Below are 26992 nucleotides of genomic sequence, written 5' to 3'. Positions count from 1 at the left end.
ATTAATCATTTCGAGGTTTATGTCTTTCACTTTTACCAATGTCATTTTCCAGATTCAAATTTAAGTTCTCATTTTAAAACTGTAATATACCTTATCACTAGTTTACAAAATAGATACCTTGAATATATGATTAAAACCTTAATACCAACTGATTATTTTAATTTACGTGGCATTTGAACTTCTACATGTGAAACCACATGGAAGGATCGATAATAATTAGTTGGATCAGGGTTATTTATGGTATTTGATAGAACTTTTTTTTAGTAAATTACAATAACATGATAGAGTCTAAACAATTAACGTGGCTAGTGTGACTCAAACCCAGGCAAACCCAAACAACACTTGGGACAGTGATCACGCTTGAGCCATCACATGGAATTCTATGTTACATTCACTTTCAAGGAGCTATTATAATTATCATTTATAAATTTATTTTAACATCATCTATTTGCTTATATATAAATTATAATAAGAACAAAATTTATCATAATTTTCTATAAACGAGACTGAAAAAAATTAAAAGAACTTTTTTTAAAATTTAAATTTAGTAAAAATATACTTTAAATTAATATTACATCCGATCAACTAAATATTTTAAAATATTACATTCTAGTCAAATGAACTAGGATATATAATATTCCCTACATTTCACCTCGTATCTTATATTTTCATAATTCTATTACCAAAATAATTTTATATTTAAAATTTATTTATTTTATAAAATAATTAATTTGAAACATATCTGAAACATTTTAAGCACACTGACAAAATTACAATTGAAATGGTAAAAAAAAAATGAAAAAAAGAGTAAAAATATTTTCAAACAAACTACTTTTTAACTGTACCGAATTTATGAGAAATTCTCTCAAAAACAGCCGTCCCCAGAAAGAGCCTACGTATTCATTATTACTTATTTTTTAGCAAATAAAAGCCTGCGAAACATATTTTCACTGACGGTTTCAGACTGACTGTTTACGTAACAGAGTTACTTTATTTATTTGTACATGTAGTATATAATTATTCATAAGCTTCGAACTCATATTTTTAAAATATTAATAATGCTCATGCACGATGGACAAAGACTCAATCAGCATTTAATATATAATTTTATTTTCAATTAAGCTTGATAATGATAATTTGTAATCTATAATATTATAAAAGCATAACCTGATAAAAATATCTTTTATGTGAAAATTAACAAGATTCCACATAAAATAAAATTTAAATTTTTTGTTGAATAATCTAGATATAAGTTCTGATTATGTCTGTTATTTTTGACACAATACCTAGAACTACTCATAATCTCTCATCCCCAACCCATAAATGAGAAGATAATGCGAGCACTCGAACCCATATTTTTATGTCACAAGTCGATCGAACCTATTATTTTTATTTAAAATAAGTTATATTATTACGATAGTTTAATATTTTTAAAATAATTTTATATAAAATTAATAAAATTCCTTATAAAAATTTTATTTAATTATTATATAAATTTTTAATAAATATATTTTTCCCTCGTATTTACATAAATAAAAGTAAAATATATAGGAATGTTTTAACTCAATAAAAAATACATTCTATATGTAAAGTCAGACATTATTAATTAGGATAAGATAAAATAAATAAATGTGAGAAAGACAAAAAACATTTAAATTTCACCTTCTAATAAAAATATTATTATTCTATTAATGAAAAACTGAAATTTCTCTTTAAAAATAATAAATTTATTTTCATTCAACGATTAAAATAGATTTTTTACTGAGTACAAGAGATATGCATTTTTATAATGTAAGGTTCTAATCCAACCACACCAACCCAAAGAGATTAGCTGCCCTACTAGTCAAACTCTACCTACTTCTTAACATTATATATATATACTTTTTTTATATTACATAATATATATTTATTTGCACTAAAAATAGCATATTTTTATATAAACTAGAATGTTTTGCCCGCTTTGGGGCCTCAATTTTTTTAATTATACCTATAATTATATTATGGGTAAATTTCAAATTTGATAAATTTTGATTCAATGTGATATATGAATTTTGATTTGGTGTAATTATACACGTAAGATTTTAATTGTGGTTCAAATGTGTACATGAAATATTAATTTTAATTTAATCATGTACACATTTAAAAAATAAATATATCAATTTATTTATTTTATATTGAATAAATATAATTATTTGTTATGTAATATATAAACATCATATCAATAATCTGTGAGAATTGGATCAAATCAAAATTTTATTTATAAAATTGCACAAAATTAAAATTTAAGTACAAAATTACACATTAGACTGAAATTCATGTATAGTTTTGAGATTTATCCCATTATATTATAATTATTTATTCAATGTTTATTAAAATTGTAATATATATTTATTAAAATAATTAATATAGACTAAATCCTACACTTTACATTATATTATAATTATTTATTCAATGTTTATAAAATTGTAATATATATTTATTAAAATAATTAATATAGACTAAATCCTACACTTTAGATAAGTAGAGGGATCAATACTAAAAAATTATCGTTATCTTATGGGGCCAAAAAAAAAAACGACACCTGTGATTAGAGAATCACTTAGGACATTCTTTTTATATAAATAACTAAGGAAATTACAGAACATTGAGGTACCGAATAATGTATAAGAATAAAGTATAGAGATTAAATATTAAATTCTAGCATGGTATAAGGATCAAAATTAAAATTAAACCATTTTTATGCCATCTAAATAAAATAAAGGGAGCGGAATTGAAATTCAACCATTTATGTTATAATAAATAAAGAAAGAAAAGCCTCCTGAGATGTCAAAAAGGAAGGCGGGTTCCTTTTTTATATAGTAGTAGTATATATAAGAGGGATATTTTATTTATGGTTAAATTATGCTATAGGTCCTTGTATTGTGCTTAAATTATGGATTTAGTCCCTGTGGTTTAATTTAGGCATTTTTACTCTCTGTACTTTTAGAATTTTGAAATTTTAGTCCTAATCGAATGGTAGCTATTAAATTCATTAAATTTTGATATTTTAAAATTTAATTCGACAAATATATTATCACATGCGTAATATAATTTTTGTTTGTTATTTTCACATATTACTAAAAAAATCAATTAATAGATATAATGACTGTTGTTTGCATTGAGATTGAAGATATAACAACTAAGAATCATCTAGTTGAAAAATATTGACTAAATTTAATTATTACTATTAAATAAGGACTAAAATGTAAAAATTAAAAATTACAGAAAATAAAATAAAACATGAAAATAAATTTGATTCCTGCGACAATGAATGGGACAAATTTTAAAGATACGTACATATTAATCGTGTCTGCTTTCTATCTAATTGGCTAATAGGAGGTTGGGGTCCATTTTGATCATTTTCAAAATTTCAAATCTACAATCATTCAAAAAGAAAAAATCATGAAGGGAAACACGTTTAATTAATGTTTTGTTTCTTCGTTATTGATTTTATTTTTTAAGTAATACGTTTGGGGTAAATTGATGGGTAAATTATACTCAAGATTACTACTAACTATTAGTAAGTTTATGTTTTAGTCATTTAAGTTTAAAAAAATTAAAAAATGATCACTAAACTTTCAAAAATTTTCCTTTAAATCTCTAGGTTGATAAAATTGACGTTATATGACCCTTTCTACGATTTTTTTTTTCATGAAACAGTCTTGAATGTCACGAATATGCGAACCAAAATCTAAACAACTTTATTCTCTAATCTCGAATATTGGTCGTCAGATCAACTTGGATTTAATGTATGTTTTCTTGATTACCAATGGGTACTAATCCACCAAACCAATCATCGAATTATCACTTGAAGCTCGATAGCCAGACTTTCGAAAAATAAAAATTTAACAACCCAATGACTTAAATAAAATTATTTGAACAATTCAGTTAATTAGATAAATTTTTTTGAATGATTCAGTGACCATTTTATAATATTTTAAAGCTGAATGACCAAAACAAAATTTATTAAAAAATTAGTTACCTTGAATAAATTAATCAAATAAATGATATAGGAGAAAGGAAAGAAGAGAATGCACGCTTGGTGGTTATTATTGAGTTTATAGAATAATAAAAATAACAAATAATAGATTAGGTGAAGGAGGCTGAGGACATGTGTTTTTTACACATTAAAATTCCTTTAAGCAGGCATGGTCGTACCATAAGTCAATATCTTGATTATGAAAACCACTGCACGCGTTTTAGATTTCATTTTTTATATACTTCGGATCTCGAAAATGACATTTTCTTCCTTTTTTTCAAACTTTATTCTAAATTTTATTTGACTTATTAGTGCATTTTGATAGTTTTCAGCATTAAATTGCTATTGAATTAATTCAATCAACGACCACAAGTTCAATTAGCATTCTAGTATACATTATTGTATAATTTTATACATAAAATTTCGATTGTTTTAATTTTTATAAATTATTAACGATAATATCATTTTATGTTTATATATTGGACACATAAAAATTATATTTATCCAATATAAAAATAAATTAATATATTTATTTCTTTAAATATGTATGATTAAATCAAAATTAAAATTTCAATTATACATTTGAATCGTAATTAAGAGTTTCACGTATATAATTAAACCAAATTAAAGCTTATATATACAATTATACATTAAATCAAAATTCATGTATCTCATTATAAAACCAAAGAAAATTGATGCGAAAAGAAAATAGAGATTGAATCCAATAAAATAAAGAATTAAAAATCGTATGAATTAAATTTAACCTAATTTAGATATTTAATTTTATTGATATAATTTAAATGTTTATATTTATTGTTAGGTTAAATCAAGATTAGGACTTGACAAAAATTCCCATAGGAGTTTGAATTTTTTCAGTTGAAGTTAATCTTATAACTTTGTAATTATTCTTATATTGAGACTAAATTAAGTAATTATTCTATATTAAGACTTAAATCTTTTTATTCAAAAAGTCCTTAAACTTAATAATTGGAACTTAAATTTTAAAGTTTTTAAGAAAATATTAGAGATTTACAATAGACCCAAATCACTATACATTTATTATTAAAATTATTTTATAATTTCAAATTGACGATGCTGGCATATTCTCTTTAAGACCCTACATAATGAGAATAACTAAAATTTAGAAATGGGATTAGCTTATTCAAACTAGAAATTAAATGATAACCAGAAATAGTATGAAGAAGCAAAATGCCTTCCCATGATCCATTTCTAGGTAAAAATGGATTTCATTTTAAAGCATAATGCAAAATATCAGTCTATCCAAATGAACTGCTAAAGGACTTTTTTTGTAAATAGATTTCGGGGTGTAATGTGACTTCAAGAACTAACTTAACTAAATTCCGATATTTAAAAGTAATACTAGCTAAATCATGGCTTATGCTTGAGAACAAACCAATAATTTTTGCTGGAATCTCAGTACTAACCTAACCTTAATGTATATAGATGTATACATATATGACTATGTCTAACTGATAGGAAAACACTCAACTGTACAAAGGTCACTGTTGCTCCTTACTCCGCATTTTTTGTAGATTCTGATTCACGGGGGCTAACTGACTTCTTCTCGGGAATTTCAGGCTTCGCCATGGCTGGTTGTCCCAAACCAGCACCCTTGGCAGAACTTGATGATGGCTCTATTGTAAGTGAAGATGCCTCGTCTCTAGAAGCATACCAGGAATTTCCACATGCAATACATTCCAACTGAAAACACAAAGGGGAAGTTTTAAGGTTTAATGGTTAAAGATGAAAATGAATATCTGACTGTATATTCCAACAACAAATATACATATGCCTATCAAACACAATCAGACATTCACATATGCAGGAGCATGATACATGTTTATCCATTTTAGACAAAGATTTATAATACCATCTTCAATAAACGTACCATGTTGGTCCTTGTACTAGGAGTTGGATTGCATTTTGCCCCCTCTACTAAAAAACTGAGCAAATTAGTCCATGTACGTTATATCAAAGAGCAAACTAGTCCTTCTGTTAAAAATTCCATCCATTTTTACTGTTAAAAACTGCTCTATACATCAACATGAGGTGAATGTGGCATGCTGTCACATGTAACTGTCTGGTAATGCTAGTTTTTAACAGTAGAAATGGATGGAAGTTTTAACAAAAAGGAGCAGTTAGCTCTTTGATCTAATATATAGGGACTAATTTGCCTATTTTCAGGTAAAAGGGGCAAAATGCAATCTGACTCCTAGTTTAGGGGCCTCCATGGTACTACTTTTACCTACCATCTTCTAAGTACTTGTGTCAATATTATGCCCTTATAAAATCTAATTTCTACGTGAAAGTATATTGTTCTCTTGCTCAACATGGTTAGTGAACTTCTAGTCATTGTCTGAAATCTTTGTACAAAGACAAATCTTTCTCTGCAGTTGCAGTTATTGGTCTCTCCTACATAAACAAGTTCGACATTTGTGCCTGTACTAGTCTAACTAGGGTGAATCACAATATTTTAGACATACACTAGCTTAATCAACTTAGTACCATCCTAATAATCCAAGCTTATTCTCGATGATGGAAATGGAGAAGAAAATATGAGATAACCTGGTAGCGATCTCCATGTCCTGCTTGGATAATGTCCCTTAGACAGACTTTAAATTCATTGCATCTTGAGCACCGAGCATCAGTCATCTGCTTAAAGAGTAATCGAACAATCAATGAGCATATGTCAACCAAGTTAAAAAGAAAATTGTAATCAGATTTATTCTTCAACAAAAATTAGGTTAAGAGAATGACCTGCATGCGCTCTGATTCATCGGGCTCTTTTTTTGCTGTCTCTTCAGCAGTTAAACCCTCCTACATAGAAATCATTAATCACAAAACAATGCCACTTGCAATAAACAAAAATCCTAAGGACATATATATAATGAAGTGGGGGATCAATATTTGCAGTTAAAATTAGTTGCAAAGAATTGTAAGCTTAAAATTTTTCTAAGCCATTGAGATATTGAAACCAAAATGACACAAAGATAACCAAGTTCAAGAGTTGAACACATTTCCACCTACATGAGGTAGCTATCGCTCTCTTAAACCGACACGAAAGAAGAGAACTCAAGGCCCTCATAGACTATACCTTTAACTCAGCAGGTGTCATGTTAAGTATTGTTGAAGGCTCCAACTCTCCATTTAGTAGACGTCGAGCGAGCAACGGATTGTTCTATAAAAAAGAAACAAGAACCAACACCATCTTAAAGTGAAACAAGGGAATATATATCTATATAGGCTAATAAGCAGAAAGCTCTTGACCTTCAGGTTGAACATAAGTTGCCGTAACTTCTGGTTATATTTCATGTCAGGTGAAAAAGCATCATGTGAGGCCTTCTCGAGTGCAGTTACAGCAGCAACAGCAGCATCTGGCCACTGAAAAGACTTGCCAGCCTGCAAATCAAGAAGGGCAACAAATATTATGCAAATCATTGGATCAATAACCATTCAATAATACCTATTTCTACTTATCATCACATGGGAAAGAAAAAAAAAGAAAGATATCCCTACTATAAAAGCTAAACATAGGTAAAAAGTCACTGCACACATTTGAACTCTTCTCTTGTGATCCATTTGCAGTTCCTGAACTCTTAGCACCTCTTTCAGGTTCCAAGCTATCAGAACCACCTTTTACTTTGTCATCATTATGCACGCTATCAGGAGAACTACACATATATTGAACTGCTTGGAGAAGCCTCTCCATCCACTTATCACGATGGGTTACTCCAGTTAGCACGTTAGCTTTTGACAAAATAGTGTAGTATTCAGTGGTATTACTTGTACAGCTTCCAGGAGTTTCAGCTTTCATATGTTGATCAGACCTTGTAGTTCCTTCATCGTTCCTCGTAACATCAAGAGGTGAAATGTTCTTTTTCCTGAGTGTTCTTTTCGCTTTCAATTGCTCTTCCTGATCAACAACTGCAGCAGCAGCATCAATCTCAAGGTCAGGGAGATCTCCCAAACGTGATAAAGTTTTCTGAACAAGTAGATCAATCTCATGCTGTTTACTATCCTCATAATCTTTATCAGTTAGCTTCCAAAGTTTCCGCTCTACAGTGTCATAAACTCTTTGCACAATAAAACCTGGATGCTGTTTACGGTTTGGATGTTGCTTATGTATGGGAACAAAGTGCACTACACACTTGTGCATCACAGATTCAGCTGGAACCTCATCCCTATGGAAACTATAAAACAGCTCTCTGGTATCACGTGATTGCCAGCTTCCACCACCTTTTTTCTCAGCCTCTTCAGGGCGATAAAACCACTGGCCAGTAACCATAATGCTCCCATCCTTAGTCTGACTAATGTCCTATCATTGAGAAAAGCTCCATTATTTGAGAATAAGCGACTAAGAAGTAAGTCGAAGGTAACAAAACTAAAAATGCGATACCAGGCAATGCAATTACCTTAATGATTGCCACATAAGGCTTCTGCTCCTGATCTTCGGGAACTAAAAGAACTGGATCCTCCTGTCGAGGAACACTAGAAAACATAAATAATGACACAAAGGTGAAAAGTTATAAATTAACAAAGAGACCCCAAATTACTGCTGCAAACAAAATAAAAATAGAATGCCACAAAAATGGCCCACTTAAATCTGGAGTAATAACTTTTCACAAAGCAGTTCTACAAGCATAACCATTTTTAACATTCACTTCAAATGCCTACCAGCATCCACAAAGACACTCTTTTCTGCCGCTGCTATTACGAGCGCCATATTTACAGATCAAAAGAGCAACAAATAAACATAATACATAACAACTATACTTATTTAAAAGGGTGACTGAAAAACATAAACGTAAAATTAGTAGTAGAACTCATTTATACCAGGAATCAGTATCTCATTTCAGCTTTCTTTGACCACAATTCCTGAGAAGCTAAAGAAAGTATTATCACTCTTCACAAACATCGAAACATCTAAAAAAGCCTCTTTTTTCCCCCAATTACAACTAAAAATAATAAAAAATCTTAATTTCTCATAGAAGATAACTTAAAATTAAGATAAAAGAAAATGACGCAGAAAAAGCAGCTTCAGCCACTCATTTTAAGGGGAAAAAAAGCACTTGATAAATCCATTAAAATGATTGAAATCAACTAACAGATCTGACATTTATAGAACAACCAGAAAACCAGACAATAAATCCACATAAACACAAGTAAAAATTTTCAAGCCAAAAAAGTTCAAAAACCCTAAATTCCAGCAAAACCTATCAAACAGTGCCGCACAACAAAAAAGAACTCAAGCCCTAACAATCAGAAACCCCTAAATTCAGAATCCGAACACTCGGAAACAGATTAACAAAGAGCAAAAAACCCTAAAAAATCCAAAATGCAAGTAAAGAACTCACGAGATCATATCGATTGCCATCAAACTCAAAAGCTTCATAATGACTCCTCCTTCCTCTTCCTTTCCCAGAAACCCTAACAGCTTCCCCTATTGGCTTCGCATCCTCTTGAACTCCTTCTTCCTCTGGTTCCTCTTCTTCCTCTGGTTCTTCTTCTTCTTCTTCCTCCGTGTCGTCATCTCGCTTTTTCTTATTCTTCTTCGTTTTCTTCAATGCCCTCTCTTCTTCCTCTTCATCATCCTCTTCTAGTAGCTTCATTTTCTTCCTTTTCCTTTCTTGCTTGGTATCTTCCGGACGGGACCGTCGGGTACGTATCGGAACTTCGTCCTCATCGTCGCTAGTGGATACCTGAGCGAACCTTCTGTTTCCCATTTCGGACAAAGGCTGTTTTTTTTTTTTTTTTTTCCGGGTGTTTTTCAAGGGGTTTTTAAATGAGATTAAAATTACTATAAAATTGAAAGAAAAAAAAGTTTCTCCCATACCTGTAGCTGCTATTTATATGTTTTGGAGGCTCACATAAGAAATATTACACCTCATCATTGTTGTAGGCTCGTCCGAAAGTCGAGAGGTTAGATAAAAATATAATTTCGAAAAATAAGTTTAGATAAAAAATAAGATTCAAGTTTAAACAATAGTTTTGAGTAAATTTTTTTAGTTCGAGTTTGACCCGGCTTGAATATTATTTTTTTATTATTATTTTGATACAATTTTACCATTATATTATTATTATGTTGTTATTATTATTTAGATATTGTATAATCTTTAATTAATTGTTAATTTTGTTACTATTTTAGATGTATTTATTTGTTAACTAGAGTTGTGCAAATTTCGATTCGATTCGAAAAACTCGATAAAAAATTCAAAATTTGAATTAAATAATTCAAGTTATTTGGATCAACTTGACTAAAAAATCTAGTTTTATGGTTTAACTCAAATACAAATTACATAATTTGAGTTATCTGAAAATCCGAATAAAAAGACAAAACTATATTGTTTTAATAAATGTCTATCTTTTCTAAAATTAAAAGTTAAAACTATTAAGTTAAAAACAAAACTACATCTTTTTATAAATATTTATCCATTAAGGTAAAAACAAAACTATTATATTGTTTATATAGATAAATAATCTTCTACTTCATCTACTAATTAAATAATTGGTCTATGTAAACGCAACATTAAGTATAAATAATAGGATTTGTTAACTCGACTCAAAATTTCTTGACTCGATTCGATTTGATTGGAAAAGAATTCAAATTAAATTCAGGTGCTAAAATAGGTTTCGTCAACTTGACTAACTTGAAAATTTTTTACTCGATTCGGCTCGACTCAATCGAATACTCACCCCTAGTACAACTATCTTAGTGTTATTAAAGTATAAATACTTATTTTAATGTATTTTTAATTTGTTGGGAAAATTTATTTTCAATATTTTTAGTGTATTTGTTGTATTATATTTTTAATTTTATTTTCATATAAAATTTAATATGATTGGAGATGCCTAGACTCGGGTTCAGTAATTTTTTATTTGAGCCAGACTTATATAAAATTTCATACCTATTTTTCGAGTCAAGCCCAAACATAGAAAATGAATCTAAAATTTTACATTAGCTTAATCCAAACCCGATTCAATCCATGATCAAGTCTAAGGAATAGACATTGCTTTTTTTTTTTCCTTTATTACATTACCCTTGCTGAATCCTTAAATTGTATGTATTTCTTTTTTCATATTTCATTTTCATCTTAGTTTATCCCAAAATAAGTTATTAACAATATGATTCTCAAAATATATGAAAAAAAACCATTAAAAAATTAAACATATCCAATCAGACACATATTCATATATCTAAATATGAGTAAAATAGCAAATTACAGGACTTAAGAGTATAAAGAAACAATAGGTAAAACATGTTTAATTATTAGTTATGAGCCAATCATTGCTTATGATCCATCACAGTACCATCTATTTGTACCAATACGTAAGATGTGATTATAAATATTCTTATCCTACACTCACAGGGCTCGGAGTACAAAAAAACAGGTAAAATAAGAATAATACTTCATCATCCATTACTATAGCATCTATTGTTTTTCAAAAGAAAGAAGAGCAAAGATTAAAACGCCACATGTTCTAATGATACATACTGGTAATGCAGTTTTTCATTTGTCAAATTCTTGAATGCAAAGTTCTTTTCATGTCAGATCCGCCACCTTCGTTAGTCGCTCCCTTCATCCGCGGATTTTGCAGTTTTTCTTTGGCTTTCATTAGGATCTTATGCACTTCATCGAAGTGAGGATTTGTAGCATTTCTTGTGTTTTCGATCCACTGCTGAACTTCCTTGTAAGGACCCAATAACCTGTTTCGTTCCGTCTCACCCAAAAGCTATGTCGAAGAAATTGTTATCAATCTTAATGTCTCTTCAGATAATTTCATTTTCTAAGCACTCATGCATGTGCAAGCCAAGAAGGAAAACGAAAACATAAATACGAGTATGTTTTGAGAAGAAACGCAGATAAATCTATGGGGGCACGGGTGAACTGTAATAGAATATTACGTTCCACCAGAGAAGTAATGCTAATGACAGTCAGAAAGAAATGAAATGTGGACAAATATACCTCGAGTTGCATTATGTCACAAACGAGGCTAAGATCGGCTATAGATGGTTGGTTCCCACCAAGCAAAAAACGGCCATTACCCTTGAGCCAAACGGACTCTATCTTCGACAGAGATGCAGACAGAAATTTCTCACCTTCAGCAGCTGCTTCTGGATTCAATGGACGGCCAAGCACAGGTGCTAGGACAGTATTCCGAACAATTGTGGCTGGAAAACAGAAGCATAGAGTTCAAAAGCCATACCTCACCAATCGAAAGGGAGCATTGATACACATAACCACAACACAACTATATGTAGATAGAAGGTAACATAGCGGCATAGATAAACCAAAAAGGATTCGTGTTTAGAGACAAGCACATATATAGGATCGGTCCACCAAGGGAAATAACATGACATAAAACAATAAGTCATAAAAAGGATTCATGTTTGGAGACAAGTACACGCATATAGCATCGGTGATTGGTCCACGAAGGGAAAAAAATGTCATAAGATACGAAGCAAACATTATCCTGCAACATCAGTGCACCAATCACTATGAACAAGCAAGAAAACTCAAAAAGAGTTCGATCCATTTCGGCGTTAATTACATACTTGGACCACGACGTAAGTTGGAGTGATGCCAATCCAATACCGAGTGTATCTTACTTCTCTTGAAAACATCAGCCGGGTACCTTGAAACAAGGAAAACGGACACTCGTTATAATAAGAGTGGCATATCTGAACTGAACATGAAATGCACCAAATTTATATTGATAATCCCATGATTGAACCGCATAAGTCTTGGTAAGACAGTAGCCTAGAGCAAACAAACATCGGCACATAAATTGGTTAATCCTTCCGATAGTAACATCATAGAACACCAAGACATTAACATACTGTTGAAGTTGTCCAACCATCCACCATGTAATAACTAACAAGTAATCCTACAAAGAAAAAAGTAATTGCACTCACCAATGATCTGCAACTCCAGGAAATGAAGAAGCAAGATAGACAAGAATGGCATGGCTGCAACAACAACAAAAAAACTAATAGTAATGAATATATATATATATTTAATATGGAACGTATGAACTAAGGGGAAAAAAGGGGTCTTTATTTACCTCTCAAACAGCTTAAATCTTCCATCAACAATGGCGGGCAGCTGCTTCATGGGATTAATTTCTGCAACAAAATAATTCTTAATTTATAAATTTCAAAAAAGAAAAAACAAATCAAATAGTTAATAACAAATCGGTGCATAATTTGAATACCCGCGTATTCAGGAGTTAAATTTTGACGCTTAGCGATATCAACTCTAATCTCCTCAAAGTCTATACCATTTTTCCTAATTTAACAAAGAAAGAACATGAAACATGAAGAAAATTTTCAAAGCAGAAGAAAACCCAGATAATAGTTCATCAGAAGATGGGAAAAAAATTACTTGCAGAAGATGATGACAGCTCGAACAGGCTGAGACATGCGATCTGCATATAGTTTGAGCTTCATGTTTATCCCTTTTGATCTTTCTATTTCCGTCTCTGTTTTCGGTATTTTTCCCTTAATTTATCCCCAGCCATTATTTATTTATTTTGTTCAAACACCTTTGTTTTGTTGACCTTGCTTCCTTTATCTCATTTCTTCAACCGCGAATTGACTTGGGCAGGTAGCATACACGTGTGATTCCTTCTGGGTAAACCACAAAATTACTAAACTATTATATATAAATAATTAAAAATTACATATATCCATTTTCCTCATCTCGAAATTGGAGTAAAATAGATAACCAGAGGACTTGCAGTACAACGAAACAATAAGTAAAACAGAGTGAAACTCTTATATAAGCCAATATTTACTCATCATCCATTACAATACCACAGCATCTGTTTATATAAACATAAGCCCCTGTTCTTAGTGACTGAAAACATACCACACGTTCTAATTATACATACTATAGTAATGCAGTTCTTCATTTCTCAGATTCTTGAACGCAAAGACTCCACCACCTTCATTATTTGCTAAACCCTTTTAATTGCTAATTTTGCAGTTTTTCTTTGAGTTCCTTCAGGACCTTATGCAGTTCATCAAAGTGAGGATTTGTAGCATTTCTTGTGTTCTCGATCCATTGCTGAACTTTCTTGTAAGGACCCAATAATCTGTTCCAATCCGTCTCACCCACAAGCTACATCGAAGAAATTGTTATCGATGCGTGATTTAATTTTAAAAGCACGAAACATTAAGCATATGGGGGCACGGCGGAGATGACGAAAAAGATTGATTCATAAAAAACATACCTTAACTTGCATTATGTCACAAACGAGGCTAAGATCGGCTATTGATGGTTGGTTCTCACCGAGCAAAAAAGGCCTATTATCGTCGAGCCAAAAAGATTCGATCTTCGACAGAGCTGCGGACAGAATTTTCTCGCCTTCAGCAACTGCTTCTGGATTCAATGGACGGCGAAACACAGGCGCTAGAATAGAATTCTGAACAATTGTGACTGAAACAAATAGAAGCATCGAGTTTCAAAAGGAACCACAACACAAGCATATCTAGATAGAAGGTAACATATCGACATAGATAAACTGAAAAGGATTCATGTTCAGAGACAAGCACACGCATATAGCATCGGTGATTGGTCCACGAAGGGAAACAACATGTCATAAGATACGAAGCAAACATTATCCTACAACATCAGTGCACCAATCACTATGAACAAGCACAGAAAACTTAAAAAGTGTTCGATCCATTTCGGCGTTAATTACATACTTGGACCACGACGTAAGTTGGAGTGATGCCAATCCAACACCGAGTGTATCTTGCTTCTCTTGTAAACATCAGCCGGATACCTCGAAACGAAGTAACAAAAACTCAGTTATAATTGGTGTGGTATATCTTACAACTGTTTATGGATCGGACTATCTGTACAGGTTTGAAGATTTGCCTTAATTTTAAGAGGATTTAGATAAAAATAATAGGCCCAACAAATAAATTTGGATAAGAAATTAACCTCGTTTAAAATATGTGTCAGGCTTGGGTTTGAATATTTAACGATTAAGCTTTACCCATTTTAAGTTTTTAATATTTTATATTATGTAATTTAAAATAAATTAAAAAATATTTATACTAAATATATAATACTACTCTAATGTAAACATTAAAATAATGTTAAGATGACTATAAAAAATTTTCAATAAAAAAATGTATAAAATTCTAAAAATTGAAATAATATAATATAATATATATATTTTACATTTTAAAAATAATATAAGCGAGTTTAAAATGGGTTTAGTTAATCTTTTACAAGTATAGATGGATTCGGATAAAATTTTAAACCCATATTTTAGGTCAGATCAAACTTGGATAAGAATAAAATAAATTAATATTATACTTAAACCTGACCCGACTCTAATCTCATCCCGTCCATGAGCACCTCTATTATATCCAAACAAAATGGGAAATGTGTCCAATTATATCAATAATCCCGTGATTGAACTGCCTAAAAATTTCAGTAAGGCATTGGCAGATAAGTTAGTTAATCTTTCCAAGAACATTGAGCCATCGACATACTATCAAAGTTGTATTTTGGCCTCACTAAAATTTAAATTTTAATTATAACCTCTCTAAAAGTGTAAAGGTTATAATTTAATCTCTTGAAAAATTTTTAAATTTTAGTGACGGAATTACATTTTTAGCTCTCCCAAAAATTTATGAATCAAATCTAGTCCTTCCAACAAAAAATTCTGGCTTCACCCTGTTTATATGGTTATACTTCTTTCAAAAATGTTAGTGAAACTAATCTATTTAAAAAAAAATTAATCATGGTTTTATTTTCACCCACTCGGACAATATCTAATGGTTTATAATATTGTTCAATAATTATTTTTTTTGGTGAAAAAAATAACAAATAATCTGCCAAAAAAAAAAAAGAAAATTGCACCTACCAATGATCAGCAACTCCAGGAAATGAAGAAGCAAGATAGATAAGAATAGCATGGCTGCAACAAATAAATTTAATCAATAAATATATCGAATCATTGAACTAAGAGTAAAAAAACAAACACTTTGATTACCTTTCAAACAGCTTAAATGTTCCATGAACAATGGCCGGCAGCTGTTGCATGGGATTTATTTCTACAACAAAATAATTCGAAATTTATAAATCTAGTAAAATAAATAAGGTAAAAATAGCTCTCCAGTCCATCTCAATTTCAATATTGAGCAAATTGGTCCCTCTAAAAAAATTTAAAATTATTTAATCTTTGTTAATTTCAAAAGTAATCAACTAATAACAATTAATTAAAATATGAAACACCTGTGAATAGCAAATAACAAATTGTAGTAGAATTCGAATAGTGAAATTAGAAGGGGAAGAATAATACCTGAGAATTCAGGAGTTAGATGTTCACGATTTGCGAGATCTACTTTGATTTCCTCATATTCTATTCCATTTACCCTAATTTACCAAAAAAAAAAGGAGATTAAAGAAAATTTCAAAAAAAAAAAGAGAGAAGAAAAACCAGATAATAGCTCAAGAAAAGGCGAGGAAAAAATTACTCGCAGAAGATGATTACAGCTCGAACAGGCTGAGACAAGCGATCTGCGTATACCTTAAGCTTCATCGTTTTCTGTATTTTCCCTTAATCTTACGTCTTTGCTTTGCTTTTCCCTTTGTTTGTTTATATAATTTCTTCATCTGCACGTTGAAAATGGCGGATAGCATACACGTGGATTTGTTCTTTTTCTCATTGCCAGAGGATCAGAGAGAATACATTTGGTCTAATTGATGAAAAATATATATGTTTGTTTTAATTTCTTCTCAATTTTTTTACTTTGTTCAGTGGAAACTGGAAAGTGTCAAGAAGACACAAAGCATCAGCTACAGAATGAAAGCTAGTGGGAGTATTATTAATAAATGAAAGTTAAAAGTATCTTCATGGCCTTACAGTTACACTAATGTCTCTTTTTTCAATTAATCTTTATACATTATATTAAAGCGTTATTTTTATAAAAAATTATTTATTTTTATTATTATAAGTTGACTTGATTGATAGAATAATCGAACAAAAACACACGATATGTCATATATGATTATGTTAATGCATAAAGACCAATTTTAATACTAATAATAGATAATTTTTTAACAAAAAATAAATTTACTCTTTAATTTAAAATTTAAAGATTAATTTATTTATTTTCTAAATAAAAAGAATACAATATAATTTAATTCTTTATGCAGAGACCTTTATAATATTTTTACCTAAATAAATAAATAAAATACGTAAACAATAAAAAGAAAAAAAGCTTTTAAGGATGCTTAGATTTGATGAATTTGGATAAAAATAAGTCGGCTATCTTATCAATAATAGAAAATAATTAAAGTATCAAATAGGATATTATATAATATAAATACGACATTGTAATATTCGAACTACATCACTTCGGTAAGGGTTATTCACGAAGCCTTTGTCTCAAAACATGTTGTTACTACGTTTGTTTATAGTTAGACAAGATTTGCTTAAAAAGGGCGAGAATTTAAATAAAAATATAAATTTAAAAATAGATTTGGGTGAAAGATTAGACCTATTTAAGAAGTGGGTCAAGCTTTCGAGTAAGATTTTTTTGGCTCTAATCTAGTTTGATTCAAATTAAAAAAAAATTATTGTTTTCTTACTATTTTTTCTGTTTTGCTGCTATTTTCTTGTTATTTTCGTATTATTTTACAACTATTTTACTATTATGTTGCTATTATTTTATTGTTATTATTTAGATATTATATAATTATTGTTTTATTGCTAATTTTATTACTATTTTAGAGACATTTAATTGTTAAGTTACACTTATCTTAGTGTTATTTAAATATACATATATATTAATTTATTTTCAAGTATTTGTTGAGAAACATTTATTTTAATGTTTTGGTATTTTTAATCTATTATATATTTAAAAATTATATAAAATTAATACAGATATGCGGGGCTTGGGTCAAATTTTAAACAAATTTTTCGAGCTGGGCCCTTACCTAAGATTTTGGTTGAGTCTAGACCGAACTTGATCTAACCCGACCAGACTCATGAACACCTCTCATTATTACTTTTACACAATTTGAATTTTAATTTTGCAATTTAAAAGGTAAAAATCATTAATACTATTAGTATTTTGATGTATTAATATTTTTCAAACTTTAAGTAGAAAAACTTTGATAAAAGAATACTTATTATATTAATGAATGGACCAAAATTTTTAAATAAAAATAAAATAACTTAATTTTTAATTATTGAAGTGTAAAATTATATAAAAAATAGGACACTCAAATTTTTAAAGAAATAGTTATGTTTTGACATGTGTATACGGATGAAATATATGTTTTCTTTTTATAATTATAGATAAGGTTGTACATGGGTGGTATGGTTTGAAGGTTCGCTTGAAAAATTAGAGGATTTTTGTAAAAGTATAAGTTCGAAAAATGGGCTTGACCAAAAATCTAAACGGGCCAAGCTTCGGGTGAGATTTTTTGGTCCTCCCCAACCCGAATTTTCAATAGAAAAGACCTTACTATTTTTTCATGTTTTGTTACTTTTTTCTCATTTTTTTCCTTTGTTTTGTTATCATTTCACTATTTTATTGTTACGTTTGAATATTGTATAACACTTGTTTTATCGTTAATTTTGCTATTATTTTAGAGATATTTGCTTATTAAGTTGCATTTATCTTATTGTTATTTAAGTATAAAGACTATTTTTTATTTATTTTTAAATTTTTGGGAAACGTATATTTTAATATTTTAAAAAAATAATATGGACTAGGTTCTAGTTTTAACATTTTTATCCAAATCGAGCTAAGGTAAAAATTTAGACTCGTTTTTCAAGCGGGCTTGAACTTAACAATTAAGCCTGAAATTTAGTTAGGGTCCAGCCCAATCATGAACAACTCTAATTACAAGTGTTCTCATCTAATTTATTGTTTAAACCTAATTCAATTTGGACCGATTAAAACTTATTCCAAATGTCTAAAAAAAAATAAATTGTGATTAATATATGATTGTTTCAAAAATATAGGAAAAATTGTTACTCATCACTCTGGAAAACTTGGTCAACAAAACTTTGAATCTACCATAAAAACATGAATCTCTCCTATTCTAAGTGTGTTACCTAAGGATGGAGCTTTAATTACGTATCCTTAGCAAGCGCCAATTCACATAATTTTTAACTTATGAACTCTGTCTGTTTTTAACATTTGCTAATTAAAGTAAATTCTTGAATTGGATGGTTTTTCTATATCAATGCTTTGAGACAGACATTAGAAACTCACTCTTGTTGTCTTCCATTGAATTAAACCTCCATTTTCGTTTCTTTTTTTTTTCCTTGTTTTCTTATTGCCATTTGTGCCTTTTTTTTTCATTACAAGAAAATGGCATTCAGTGGGACGACAGAGAAATGCAGGTCTTGTGATAAGACTGTTCATTTCATTGAAATGGTATCTGTTGATGGTGTACCTTATCATAAGACTTGTTTTAGATGCAGCCATTGCAAAGGCCTTCTTGTGGTACCTTTTCCGTGTTTACCATAATATTTTTTTTTTAAAATCATAATATTGTAAAATCTACGATGAAAATTTTGCTCCGCTAAAAAACTGAAAATGTTTAAATTAGATTAGACCGGTTGAATTAATTAAAAAATAAATTGAATTTGTGATTAAATTAATATTTTTTAATTGAACTGGTCAGATCGACGAATTGATGACCTAATCGATTTGATCACCAATTTAATTTAAAAAACATTGTTTGATAATACTACTATTTTCATAGATGTTAGATAATTCCAAGTTCACTTTACTTGTTATCTTGTGCATTGCTTTAATTTATTTTTTATATTTTGTTTTTCATTTTATCCTAGATGGGCAGCCATTGTCAAAGGGAAGGAAACCTTTATTGCAAGCCTCACTTTGAGCAATTCTTTAGGGGAACCGGGAGTTACACTTCCAAAGGTGACATCTTATATATATATATATATATATTTTTGAGATTAAGCTTTTCGAACTAAACTAACTTATACTTTGGTTCATTTTTATTTTCATTTTGGCTAACAATGGTTTGTTTTAATGGATTTTCAGACAAGCCAAATGGACTGGTAAACTCCAACCATGCCTTAAAAACATTATATATATATTTTTGATATATAAATTTCATACATTCATATTATTTTTTTTAATTATGCAGCAAAGGGCACCAAGCAAAGTTGCATCCCTTTTCTCTGGCACACAAGACAAATGTGGAGTCTGTAAGAAAACTTGTTATCCTTTAGAAAAGGTATTGTTTTCATTTTCAATTTTTTAGGACATATTTTCAAACATAAGTACGAGAATATACCATCCAACCTGTAAATTACAGGTGACTGTGGAAGGTGAAATATACCATAAAAACTGCTTTAGGTGTGCACATGGAGGTTGTTTTCTTACAACATCGTCATATGCTGCATTGGACGGTTTCCTGTATTGCAAGCACCATTTCGCTCAATTGTTTAAGGAAAAAGGCAGTTACAGTCATCTAACTAAGACATCTTCGATGAAGAGAAGCCCCTCGGGCGGGAAATTCGATGCTGAATCCGATTCGGAACCGAAATTGGAAGATAACAAAACCGGAACGGAAGCTCAACCTGATCAATGAAGGAGATATACTTTGATTTGAACCTTCATGGGACAATATTTGTGGTTTAAAATCTCAGTATATTTTTGGTGTTTGATATTTATATATAGATATATGCATGTGTCTTGATTTAGTCCCATGAAGATGTTCAATGTGGGGTCTAAAGGTGTTGTTTGATATTTTATTAAAAATTAATTGTTGTTTTAAATTATGTGAAAATTTTTATCAAAGGGAATTAAAATGTCACCTTTTATTTAAATTGCCCCAGTTGAACAATCGTCAGAGTATTTTTAATTTGGTATTTTTAGTTAATTTAGTTATTAATTTTTAAAAGAGTTAAATTGTAAAAATTTAAAATTTTAAAAAATTATTAAATTTCATATAAAAAAGTATGAAATATACATAGATTGTCACGCTGGTTATTATGTTTTAAATTTTAACATTTTAGTTAATATTTTTACTAAAAAATCAATTCAACTTTTATCAAAAGATTAATAATGAAATTTGACTTTTAAAAACTTAAAACTAAATTTAATTAAAATAAAAATAAATTGATAAAAATTATGGTTAAATTTAACTTTATACTTAAAATTTCTCTCATTTATACATAAGAAATGGTTACTAACTTATTTCAAAGCAAACTGGCGACAGATGTCTATAATAATTATTTAAACATAATAATTAAATAAACAAATATGGGTTGTCGAAAAATATTCAACCGTCGAGCATGCTTTGACCATTAACTCCATATAGTTGACGTATACGGTTTTAAAATTTCCTCTCAAATTATTGCCTTTTTTTGAGTTTTTGACCGATTAATACGAATCACATCTCGGATATTGATATATGTTTAATATAAAAATATTTTTAATTTTTTATATATTTAAAGAAGGGTAAATTGCATTCAAGGTCACTAATATTAGTAACTTCATGTTTTAGTTACTTAACTTAAAAAAAGTTACAGAACAGTTATTAAACTATTTAAAAGTTTTTATTTAAGTCATCAAACTGTTAAAATCATTGATGTATGACCTTTTTTGTTCGTACCGCCTACACCAAACAAAAGATTTTCTTTCCTTTTTCTTCCGTTGTTCATTTGTTTTCATGAAACAACTTTTTTTTTCGATCTCTGATATTGATCATCAAATCACTCTGGATCTTAGGTACGTTCTTCTACTAATCAATGGGTATTGATCCACCGTACTAATTTTCGAATTGTTATTTGGAGTTCAATGGCCAGACTTTTTAAGAAAAAAAAATTTAACATCCCAGTAACTTAAATAAAAACTTTCCAATAATTTAATAATTATTTTATAAATTTTTAAAATTAAATAACTAAAATATAAAATTAATAATAATTTAGTGACCCTTTAAAGAATTTTTGGGATTGCATATGAAGATATTAGTGGCCTTAACCGTACAAAAAAGTGGAGACGATTTTTATATTGGATACCTACACATATCTAGACTTAAATCAATAACACGTTTTAGCAGTAGACGAATAAGCCAATCTTTTCCTAATCTTCAAAACCAATATAAAATAATCCAAGCATTGACTTCCAATATCTACCTCCCAACATTTTTGTATGCTTTCAGACTACAAAAAATATTTAATCGAAGGTAATAATTGAAAACAAAACATAAAAATGTAGTGACGACTTTGTGTTCAGACAGACCAGAAACCAAGACATAATTTCACAATATGTAATGATGTTTTTTACAACACATTTCAACTTAGGCAGCTCAATGTTTTTTCCACAACCATCATAAACATGAAAAAACAGCATAAATCCTAAACTTCATACTTAAATTCGATTCGGATCCATCAGATTATGGCCTATGAATTTTGGACCTACATATTAGTTTCATCCACGTTATTCTTATTTGATGAAATATAGTGTATATGAATATATATTCGATATGATTATTGTTCACAATAAGTTAACTCTTTTAAGAAAATTTTAAAGTGTTATTTATTGAAAGTTGATAATTTTCTTAATGGATTTGATATTATTCTTGATCTAAATTTTATTTTTCGACTTTGATAAAAACATAAATAATTAAAATTATTTAAATAGATGATAAATTTATCAAAAAAAATACCTTATGAAATGAGATCATGTGTGATCAAAGATCACCTATCAAGAAAACGTGGATATTTGAATTTAGTAAGGTTTAAATGGTCGTATATGGAATAACTATGATTAGTATCACATCACACGTATGAATTCCTTGGAAGCAATTACATTGCATGTTACGAAGAAAACGGAACGGTAATGCTGCCTGCCATTTGTCTTGGACAGCTTCGGGCACATGTCAATGAATTCATTCACCTCAAGAAAAAAGAACCATCAATAATAATTAATTAATATTGAGCCTTGAAATAAAATTTATATATATTTAAAAAAAACAAATTGGCATTAACATCGATCCGAACGAGTGTAAAGTCAACGCTTGCAACAGCTTCTTAGAAACGGTTTTTCAAGTTAACACTCCACCAGATCCAAAAGGACCGATTTACCCTGTCCTCTCTTTCTCTTACTAGTGAAAATTATTTCACCATGATCTCCCATTAAATACACTTGAACTCTCTTTTTCTTTAAAACCCAATTTCCATAAACCATCTTCTCATTTCCATCATCTGATCATCATCATCATGATCATCATTTGTAACCCCAAATTCTTATTCATCTTCTTCACCATTATTTTTTCCACCGTCAACCTCTCAAGTTGCCGTCGCTACACCCTTAAAACTATAAACCCTGAAGAACCAACCACCATGGCGGCGGAGCTCTCAACAACATGGTTCCATTTCCCAGCAGTTAAGTCTACACAGCCATCTGTTGCAGAAAAGAGTAGTCGACCGATTTATGAAGTTTCATATCGAACAGTTCCGGGCGGACCAAACCCCCTCCACAACTGATTATATTTTATATTTTTATTTATTTATTTTTGCAGATCTTGAATATGTATAATTAAGTTATACAAAAAAATTTCCTCAATCTTAGCGCAGAGCAATTCTTATTTATTTATTTATTTTTTCTTTCTTTGGAAGTCATGTATATGTATACCAGATACAGTTTGAGATAAAAAACGTTGTGTATCTATTGTTGTTTATGGTCACGATATTCGGATCATTCAAACTATAGAAATTGATTTTATAGTTGAGTGTTCTATTTTTACCTTCAAACCAACGGAAAATTGAGAGACTTAGAGGGTATAGGGGCAATGAACGGAAGTGTTTATTACCCATAAGATTGTAAAATCACAAGGCATCTATTCATTGAATTATAAGACTTTTTTGACATCAACACATTTCTAAATAAATGAAAAATGTGCACTCGAGCGTGGCAATTGAATTCAGCGGATGTTGGATTTTGTGAGAGATTCTCACAGTGCCTCTTCAACTAGTTAAGCTTCACCCACTGATCTAATTTGAAATTCGAGGGAAGGTTAGTACTTGTTCCCAACACTCGAACAAAAATCTCTTGTAGATTAAATTTATAGCTTCCCCTTACAATACATTTGTCCACTGATAACTTCATCAGCAGTGCAACATATTATAATGTTATTGTCACTTTCTGTAACAAAAACGAAACATATAAGTCTCTGATCTCCAACGTTCAATTAGAGAAGATAAGAATGTTAAAGCGCAAGTAATTCTTTCAATTTGCCTTGCGTGATGAGAATAGATGTCCCATAATCGAGGAATGATTATCTCATCGGGCATGCCTATACAAATAATGTTGTGAAGCCAAGCCATACAATGATGCTGCACATCCCTATAAACATGTACTAATTGCTCGGATCTTAACGAGTTAATAACCATTACGATATGATTAAAAATTATAATTTGAAGACACTTAACTATGCACGGTTTACGATGGAATTTAGGAAACCATTCATTTACACATATATGTTAAATTTAGTAGCGAAGGAAGGGTGGACGCTCACAAGTGTCAACTTCAACCTATTTTTTTGTTAAAATTAAGATTAGGTCATCCATTGTTTTAAATTTCTATTAATAACTCGACATTTAGGATTTAAGCTTATCCACATTGATTTCAAAATTAAATTATATTGTTGTCGTATAATTTCAAACTTTACACCATGAATTTGAAATCTTTGGTTGTCAACGTGCCCTAGTTATATCATAATAATTAATCTAAAAAATAGTCTCTCATCCTTAACCAGTGGTCGATGGTTCAATCCTCGTTCTGAGTATGAAATTTTAAAACTTATTGCAAACGCTTACAATAATAATATTAGAATTAGATCGATTTTTTCGATTCATTAAACAAATAACTAATAATTTGATTGGTAGTATACATTTGGGTCTGATAAAAAAATTAAAAATAAGAGTAATTAATAATTGAGTTGAGTTTATGAATTCTTTTAAGAATTTTTCTACTCCTATTAAATTTTTATAAATTTTTTTATTTTTAAATTACCAATTAAAGTGAAACCTAGTGAATTTTACAACATCTAGAATATCACTATGGTTTTGGCTGGGAGTATAATTAATAAAGATGATGATGGGCAAAATTCAGCCACGTTTGATTGGGTATTTCCGCCATTACAACATAATTAATAGTAACATGTATTTGACTTAGATTTCACCACTGGTTTACTCCTATTAACAACACCTCTTTTCTTTAAAACCCAATTTCCATTAACCATCTTTGCGTTTTCTTCGTTTCATCATCAAAAATCATGATCATCATTTCTAGTCCCAAATTCTTATTCATCTTCTTCACCATCATCCTTTCCAACATCAACCTCTCAAGTTGCCGCCGCTACACCCTTAAAACTCTAAAACCTCAAGAACCGACACCCATGGCCGCGGCGGAGCAGCATTTCCCACAGCCATCTGTTGCAGAAAAGGGTCAACCAATTTATGAAGTTTCATATCGAACAGTTCCAGTTGGACCAGACCCCCTCCACAACTGATTAATCTCTCTCTCTTTTGCAGATCTTGAATATGTATAATTAAGTTATACAAATTTTTTCATCCTTCATCATAGTGCAGAACAGTTCTCATGTTTCCCCCCCCCCTTTCTTTTGCAGTAATGTATATGTATAACAGATACAATTTGAGATAAAAAGAATATATTTCTTTCATACTCATCTACTACATATATTTGTTTTGCAAATAAGAATCAAACTTCATGCCGAGTTCTCTTCTTTGCTTTCATTTATCAATTGAGTTTCTTTATGTTGTACTGGACCAAAAATTAAATGGTATATTTTTATGATAATATAAATATAATTTTATTATTTTAATAATTTATATTTTATAATTTTAAAAATTAAATTAAATATTTATCATTTTGAAAGATTAAAGTATAATTTTATTGTTATTTTAAAATTTTATAAATTATAAAATAATTAAAGGAAAATTTTTCCTTTTAAGAGTTGATGATGAAGAAGAAAAAGGGTCACCGACTAAAAATTATATATTTTATTTATTTTAACGTGTGAATGGTGGCATTTGCATTCAGTAAAAAGGAAGAACAATGGGAACAATATTTTAATGGTTTTCCATGTTGTTTTAAAGGTCAAACCCCACATTTCTTGGTGGCTTTCTTTGATGTTACTTCCATGATTACAAAACAAAACAAGAACATCAAAAGTTTTTACTTTTTATATTACATACAATTGATATCAATAAGAGTTTGTGTCAACAAGCAAATGTGGTCCCTCCAATTCTATATTTGGTTAACTTATGCTATTAATTTTTGTACTTCGTAAATTTGGTCAAATTTAGTTTCTATATTTTTAAAAATTTGAAATTTTAGTCTTGACCCAGACAATATCAATTAAATTTATTCGGCTAAACTCAATTACTAGTCATGTACTGAGTGCATAATCGTAGATTTAGTTTGTATTATCAAATTGAATCATTCAAAGTCCTTAAATTTTTCAAAATTTAAAAATTTAATATTAACGCAAATGATAGTTGTAACATTCATTAACTAGATTTTTAACGAGTAATATGTGGAAATAATAAATTATCATGATATTACATATATATTAATATATTTGTCGTATCCTATTTTTAAAAATATCATAATTTAACAGTTATTGATGAATTTCAAATCAAAGGTACCGAAAAAGAAAAGCAATTTATATAGATTGCTCAAAGTGGAGCGTTAAATGCAACATGGTGTTTTACGTTAAGGTGTCAACATGAATATTTAATAAAAACGAAGTATTGGAGCAAACAAGTGAATATATAAACATATGTATTGTAGGTTAAAGTAGTTCGGAGGTCTTCGTATTATAAGGACCAGATCAAATTAGTCCCTCTGAATTAATTTAATTTTTATATTATCAAAAAGAATTAAATAAGTCCAAATTCAAATAGAAT

General features: G+C 29.5%; 4 protein-coding genes across 5 annotated transcripts; 1 reads left to right on the top strand and 3 right to left on the bottom strand.

The window, feature by feature from the left end:
- Nucleotides 1-5245: 5245 nt before the first annotated feature.
- LOC108454225 (uncharacterized) lies at nucleotides 5246-9908 on the bottom strand. Its single transcript, XM_017752610.2, has 8 exons — nucleotides 9394-9908; nucleotides 8452-8514; nucleotides 7593-8354; nucleotides 7307-7438; nucleotides 7134-7217; nucleotides 6797-6856; nucleotides 6605-6691; nucleotides 5246-5740 (listed from the first exon to the last, which is right to left on the bottom strand). The coding sequence occupies exons 1-8, from the start codon at nucleotides 9868-9870 to the stop codon at nucleotides 5552-5554; spliced, it is 1854 nt and encodes a 617-aa protein (XP_017608099.2). The 5' UTR covers nucleotides 9871-9908; the 3' UTR covers nucleotides 5246-5551.
- Nucleotides 9909-11353: 1445 nt separating this feature from the next.
- LOC108454054 (glutathione S-transferase T1-like) lies at nucleotides 11354-13627 on the bottom strand. 2 transcript variants are annotated; one of them, XM_017752361.2, is made up of 7 exons: nucleotides 13423-13627; nucleotides 13253-13326; nucleotides 13103-13163; nucleotides 12954-13007; nucleotides 12594-12673; nucleotides 12004-12209; nucleotides 11354-11770 (listed from the first exon to the last, which is right to left on the bottom strand). In XM_017752361.2, the coding sequence occupies exons 1-7, from the start codon at nucleotides 13485-13487 to the stop codon at nucleotides 11555-11557; spliced, it is 756 nt and encodes a 251-aa protein (XP_017607850.1). In that variant the 5' UTR covers nucleotides 13488-13627; the 3' UTR covers nucleotides 11354-11554. The 2 variants fall into 2 exon arrangements, with proteins under 2 accessions (XP_017607850.1, XP_052877782.1); XM_053021822.1 differs by lacking the exon at nucleotides 13253-13326 and having other exon boundaries at nucleotides 13423-13603.
- A 165-nt stretch (nucleotides 13628-13792) lies between these two features.
- LOC108454055 (glutathione S-transferase T1) lies at nucleotides 13793-16915 on the bottom strand. The gene is made up of 7 exons (XM_017752362.2): nucleotides 16536-16915; nucleotides 16361-16434; nucleotides 16052-16112; nucleotides 15923-15976; nucleotides 14748-14827; nucleotides 14273-14478; nucleotides 13793-14160 (listed from the first exon to the last, which is right to left on the bottom strand). The coding sequence occupies exons 1-7, from the start codon at nucleotides 16598-16600 to the stop codon at nucleotides 14014-14016; spliced, it is 687 nt and encodes a 228-aa protein (XP_017607851.1). The 5' UTR covers nucleotides 16601-16915; the 3' UTR covers nucleotides 13793-14013.
- Nucleotides 16916-19261: 2346 nt separating this feature from the next.
- Nucleotides 19262-20881, top strand: LOC108456390 (LIM domain-containing protein PLIM2b-like). The gene is made up of 5 exons (XM_017754982.2): nucleotides 19262-19523; nucleotides 19874-19964; nucleotides 20091-20107; nucleotides 20197-20286; nucleotides 20368-20881. The coding sequence occupies exons 1-5, from the start codon at nucleotides 19389-19391 to the stop codon at nucleotides 20641-20643; spliced, it is 609 nt and encodes a 202-aa protein (XP_017610471.1). The 5' UTR covers nucleotides 19262-19388; the 3' UTR covers nucleotides 20644-20881.
- The last annotated feature ends 6111 nt before the right edge of the window (nucleotides 20882-26992 follow it).

Source organism: Gossypium arboreum, chromosome 11, assembly GCF_025698485.1.
Source record: "Gossypium arboreum isolate Shixiya-1 chromosome 11, ASM2569848v2, whole genome shotgun sequence".
Lineage (NCBI taxonomy): Eukaryota > Viridiplantae > Streptophyta > Magnoliopsida > Malvales > Malvaceae > Gossypium > Gossypium arboreum.
The sequence above is the reverse complement of the archived record's forward strand: the minus strand, read 5'-3'. Positions and strand labels throughout refer to the sequence as shown.

Coding starts and splice junctions, on each gene's coding strand:
- LOC108454225 (XM_017752610.2), bottom strand. CDS start 9,870: ATGGGAGAAACTTTTTTTTCTTTCAATTTTATAGTAATTTTAATCTCA. Junction 7,218..7,306: donor AACTTATGTTCAACCTGAAG/GTCAAGAGCTTT, acceptor TCTTTTTTATAG/AACAATCCGTTGCTCGCTCG. Junction 6,857..7,133: donor TGACACCTGCTGAGTTAAAG/GTATAGTCTATG, acceptor ATTTCTATGTAG/GAGGGTTTAACTGCTGAAGA.
- LOC108454054 (XM_017752361.2), bottom strand. CDS start 13,487: ATGAAGCTCAAACTATATGCAGATCGCATGTCTCAGCCTGTTCGAGCT. Junction 13,164..13,252: donor TTTAACTCCTGAATACGCGG/GTATTCAAATTA, acceptor ATTTTGTTGCAG/AAATTAATCCCATGAAGCAG. Junction 11,771..12,003: donor GTGACATAATGCAACTCGAG/GTATATTTGTCC, acceptor TCTTCGACATAG/CTTTTGGGTGAGACGGAACG.
- LOC108454055 (XM_017752362.2), bottom strand. CDS start 16,600: ATGAAGCTTAAGGTATACGCAGATCGCTTGTCTCAGCCTGTTCGAGCT. Junction 14,479..14,747: donor CAACTTACGTCGTGGTCCAA/GTATGTAATTAA, acceptor TATTTGTTTCAG/TCACAATTGTTCAGAATTCT. Junction 14,161..14,272: donor GTGACATAATGCAAGTTAAG/GTATGTTTTTTA, acceptor TCTTCGATGTAG/CTTGTGGGTGAGACGGATTG.
- LOC108456390 (XM_017754982.2), top strand. CDS start 19,389: ATGGCATTCAGTGGGACGACAGAGAAATGCAGGTCTTGTGATAAGACT. Junction 19,524..19,873: donor ATTGCAAAGGCCTTCTTGTG/GTACCTTTTCCG, acceptor ATTTTATCCTAG/ATGGGCAGCCATTGTCAAAG. Junction 20,287..20,367: donor CTTGTTATCCTTTAGAAAAG/GTATTGTTTTCA, acceptor TGTAAATTACAG/GTGACTGTGGAAGGTGAAAT.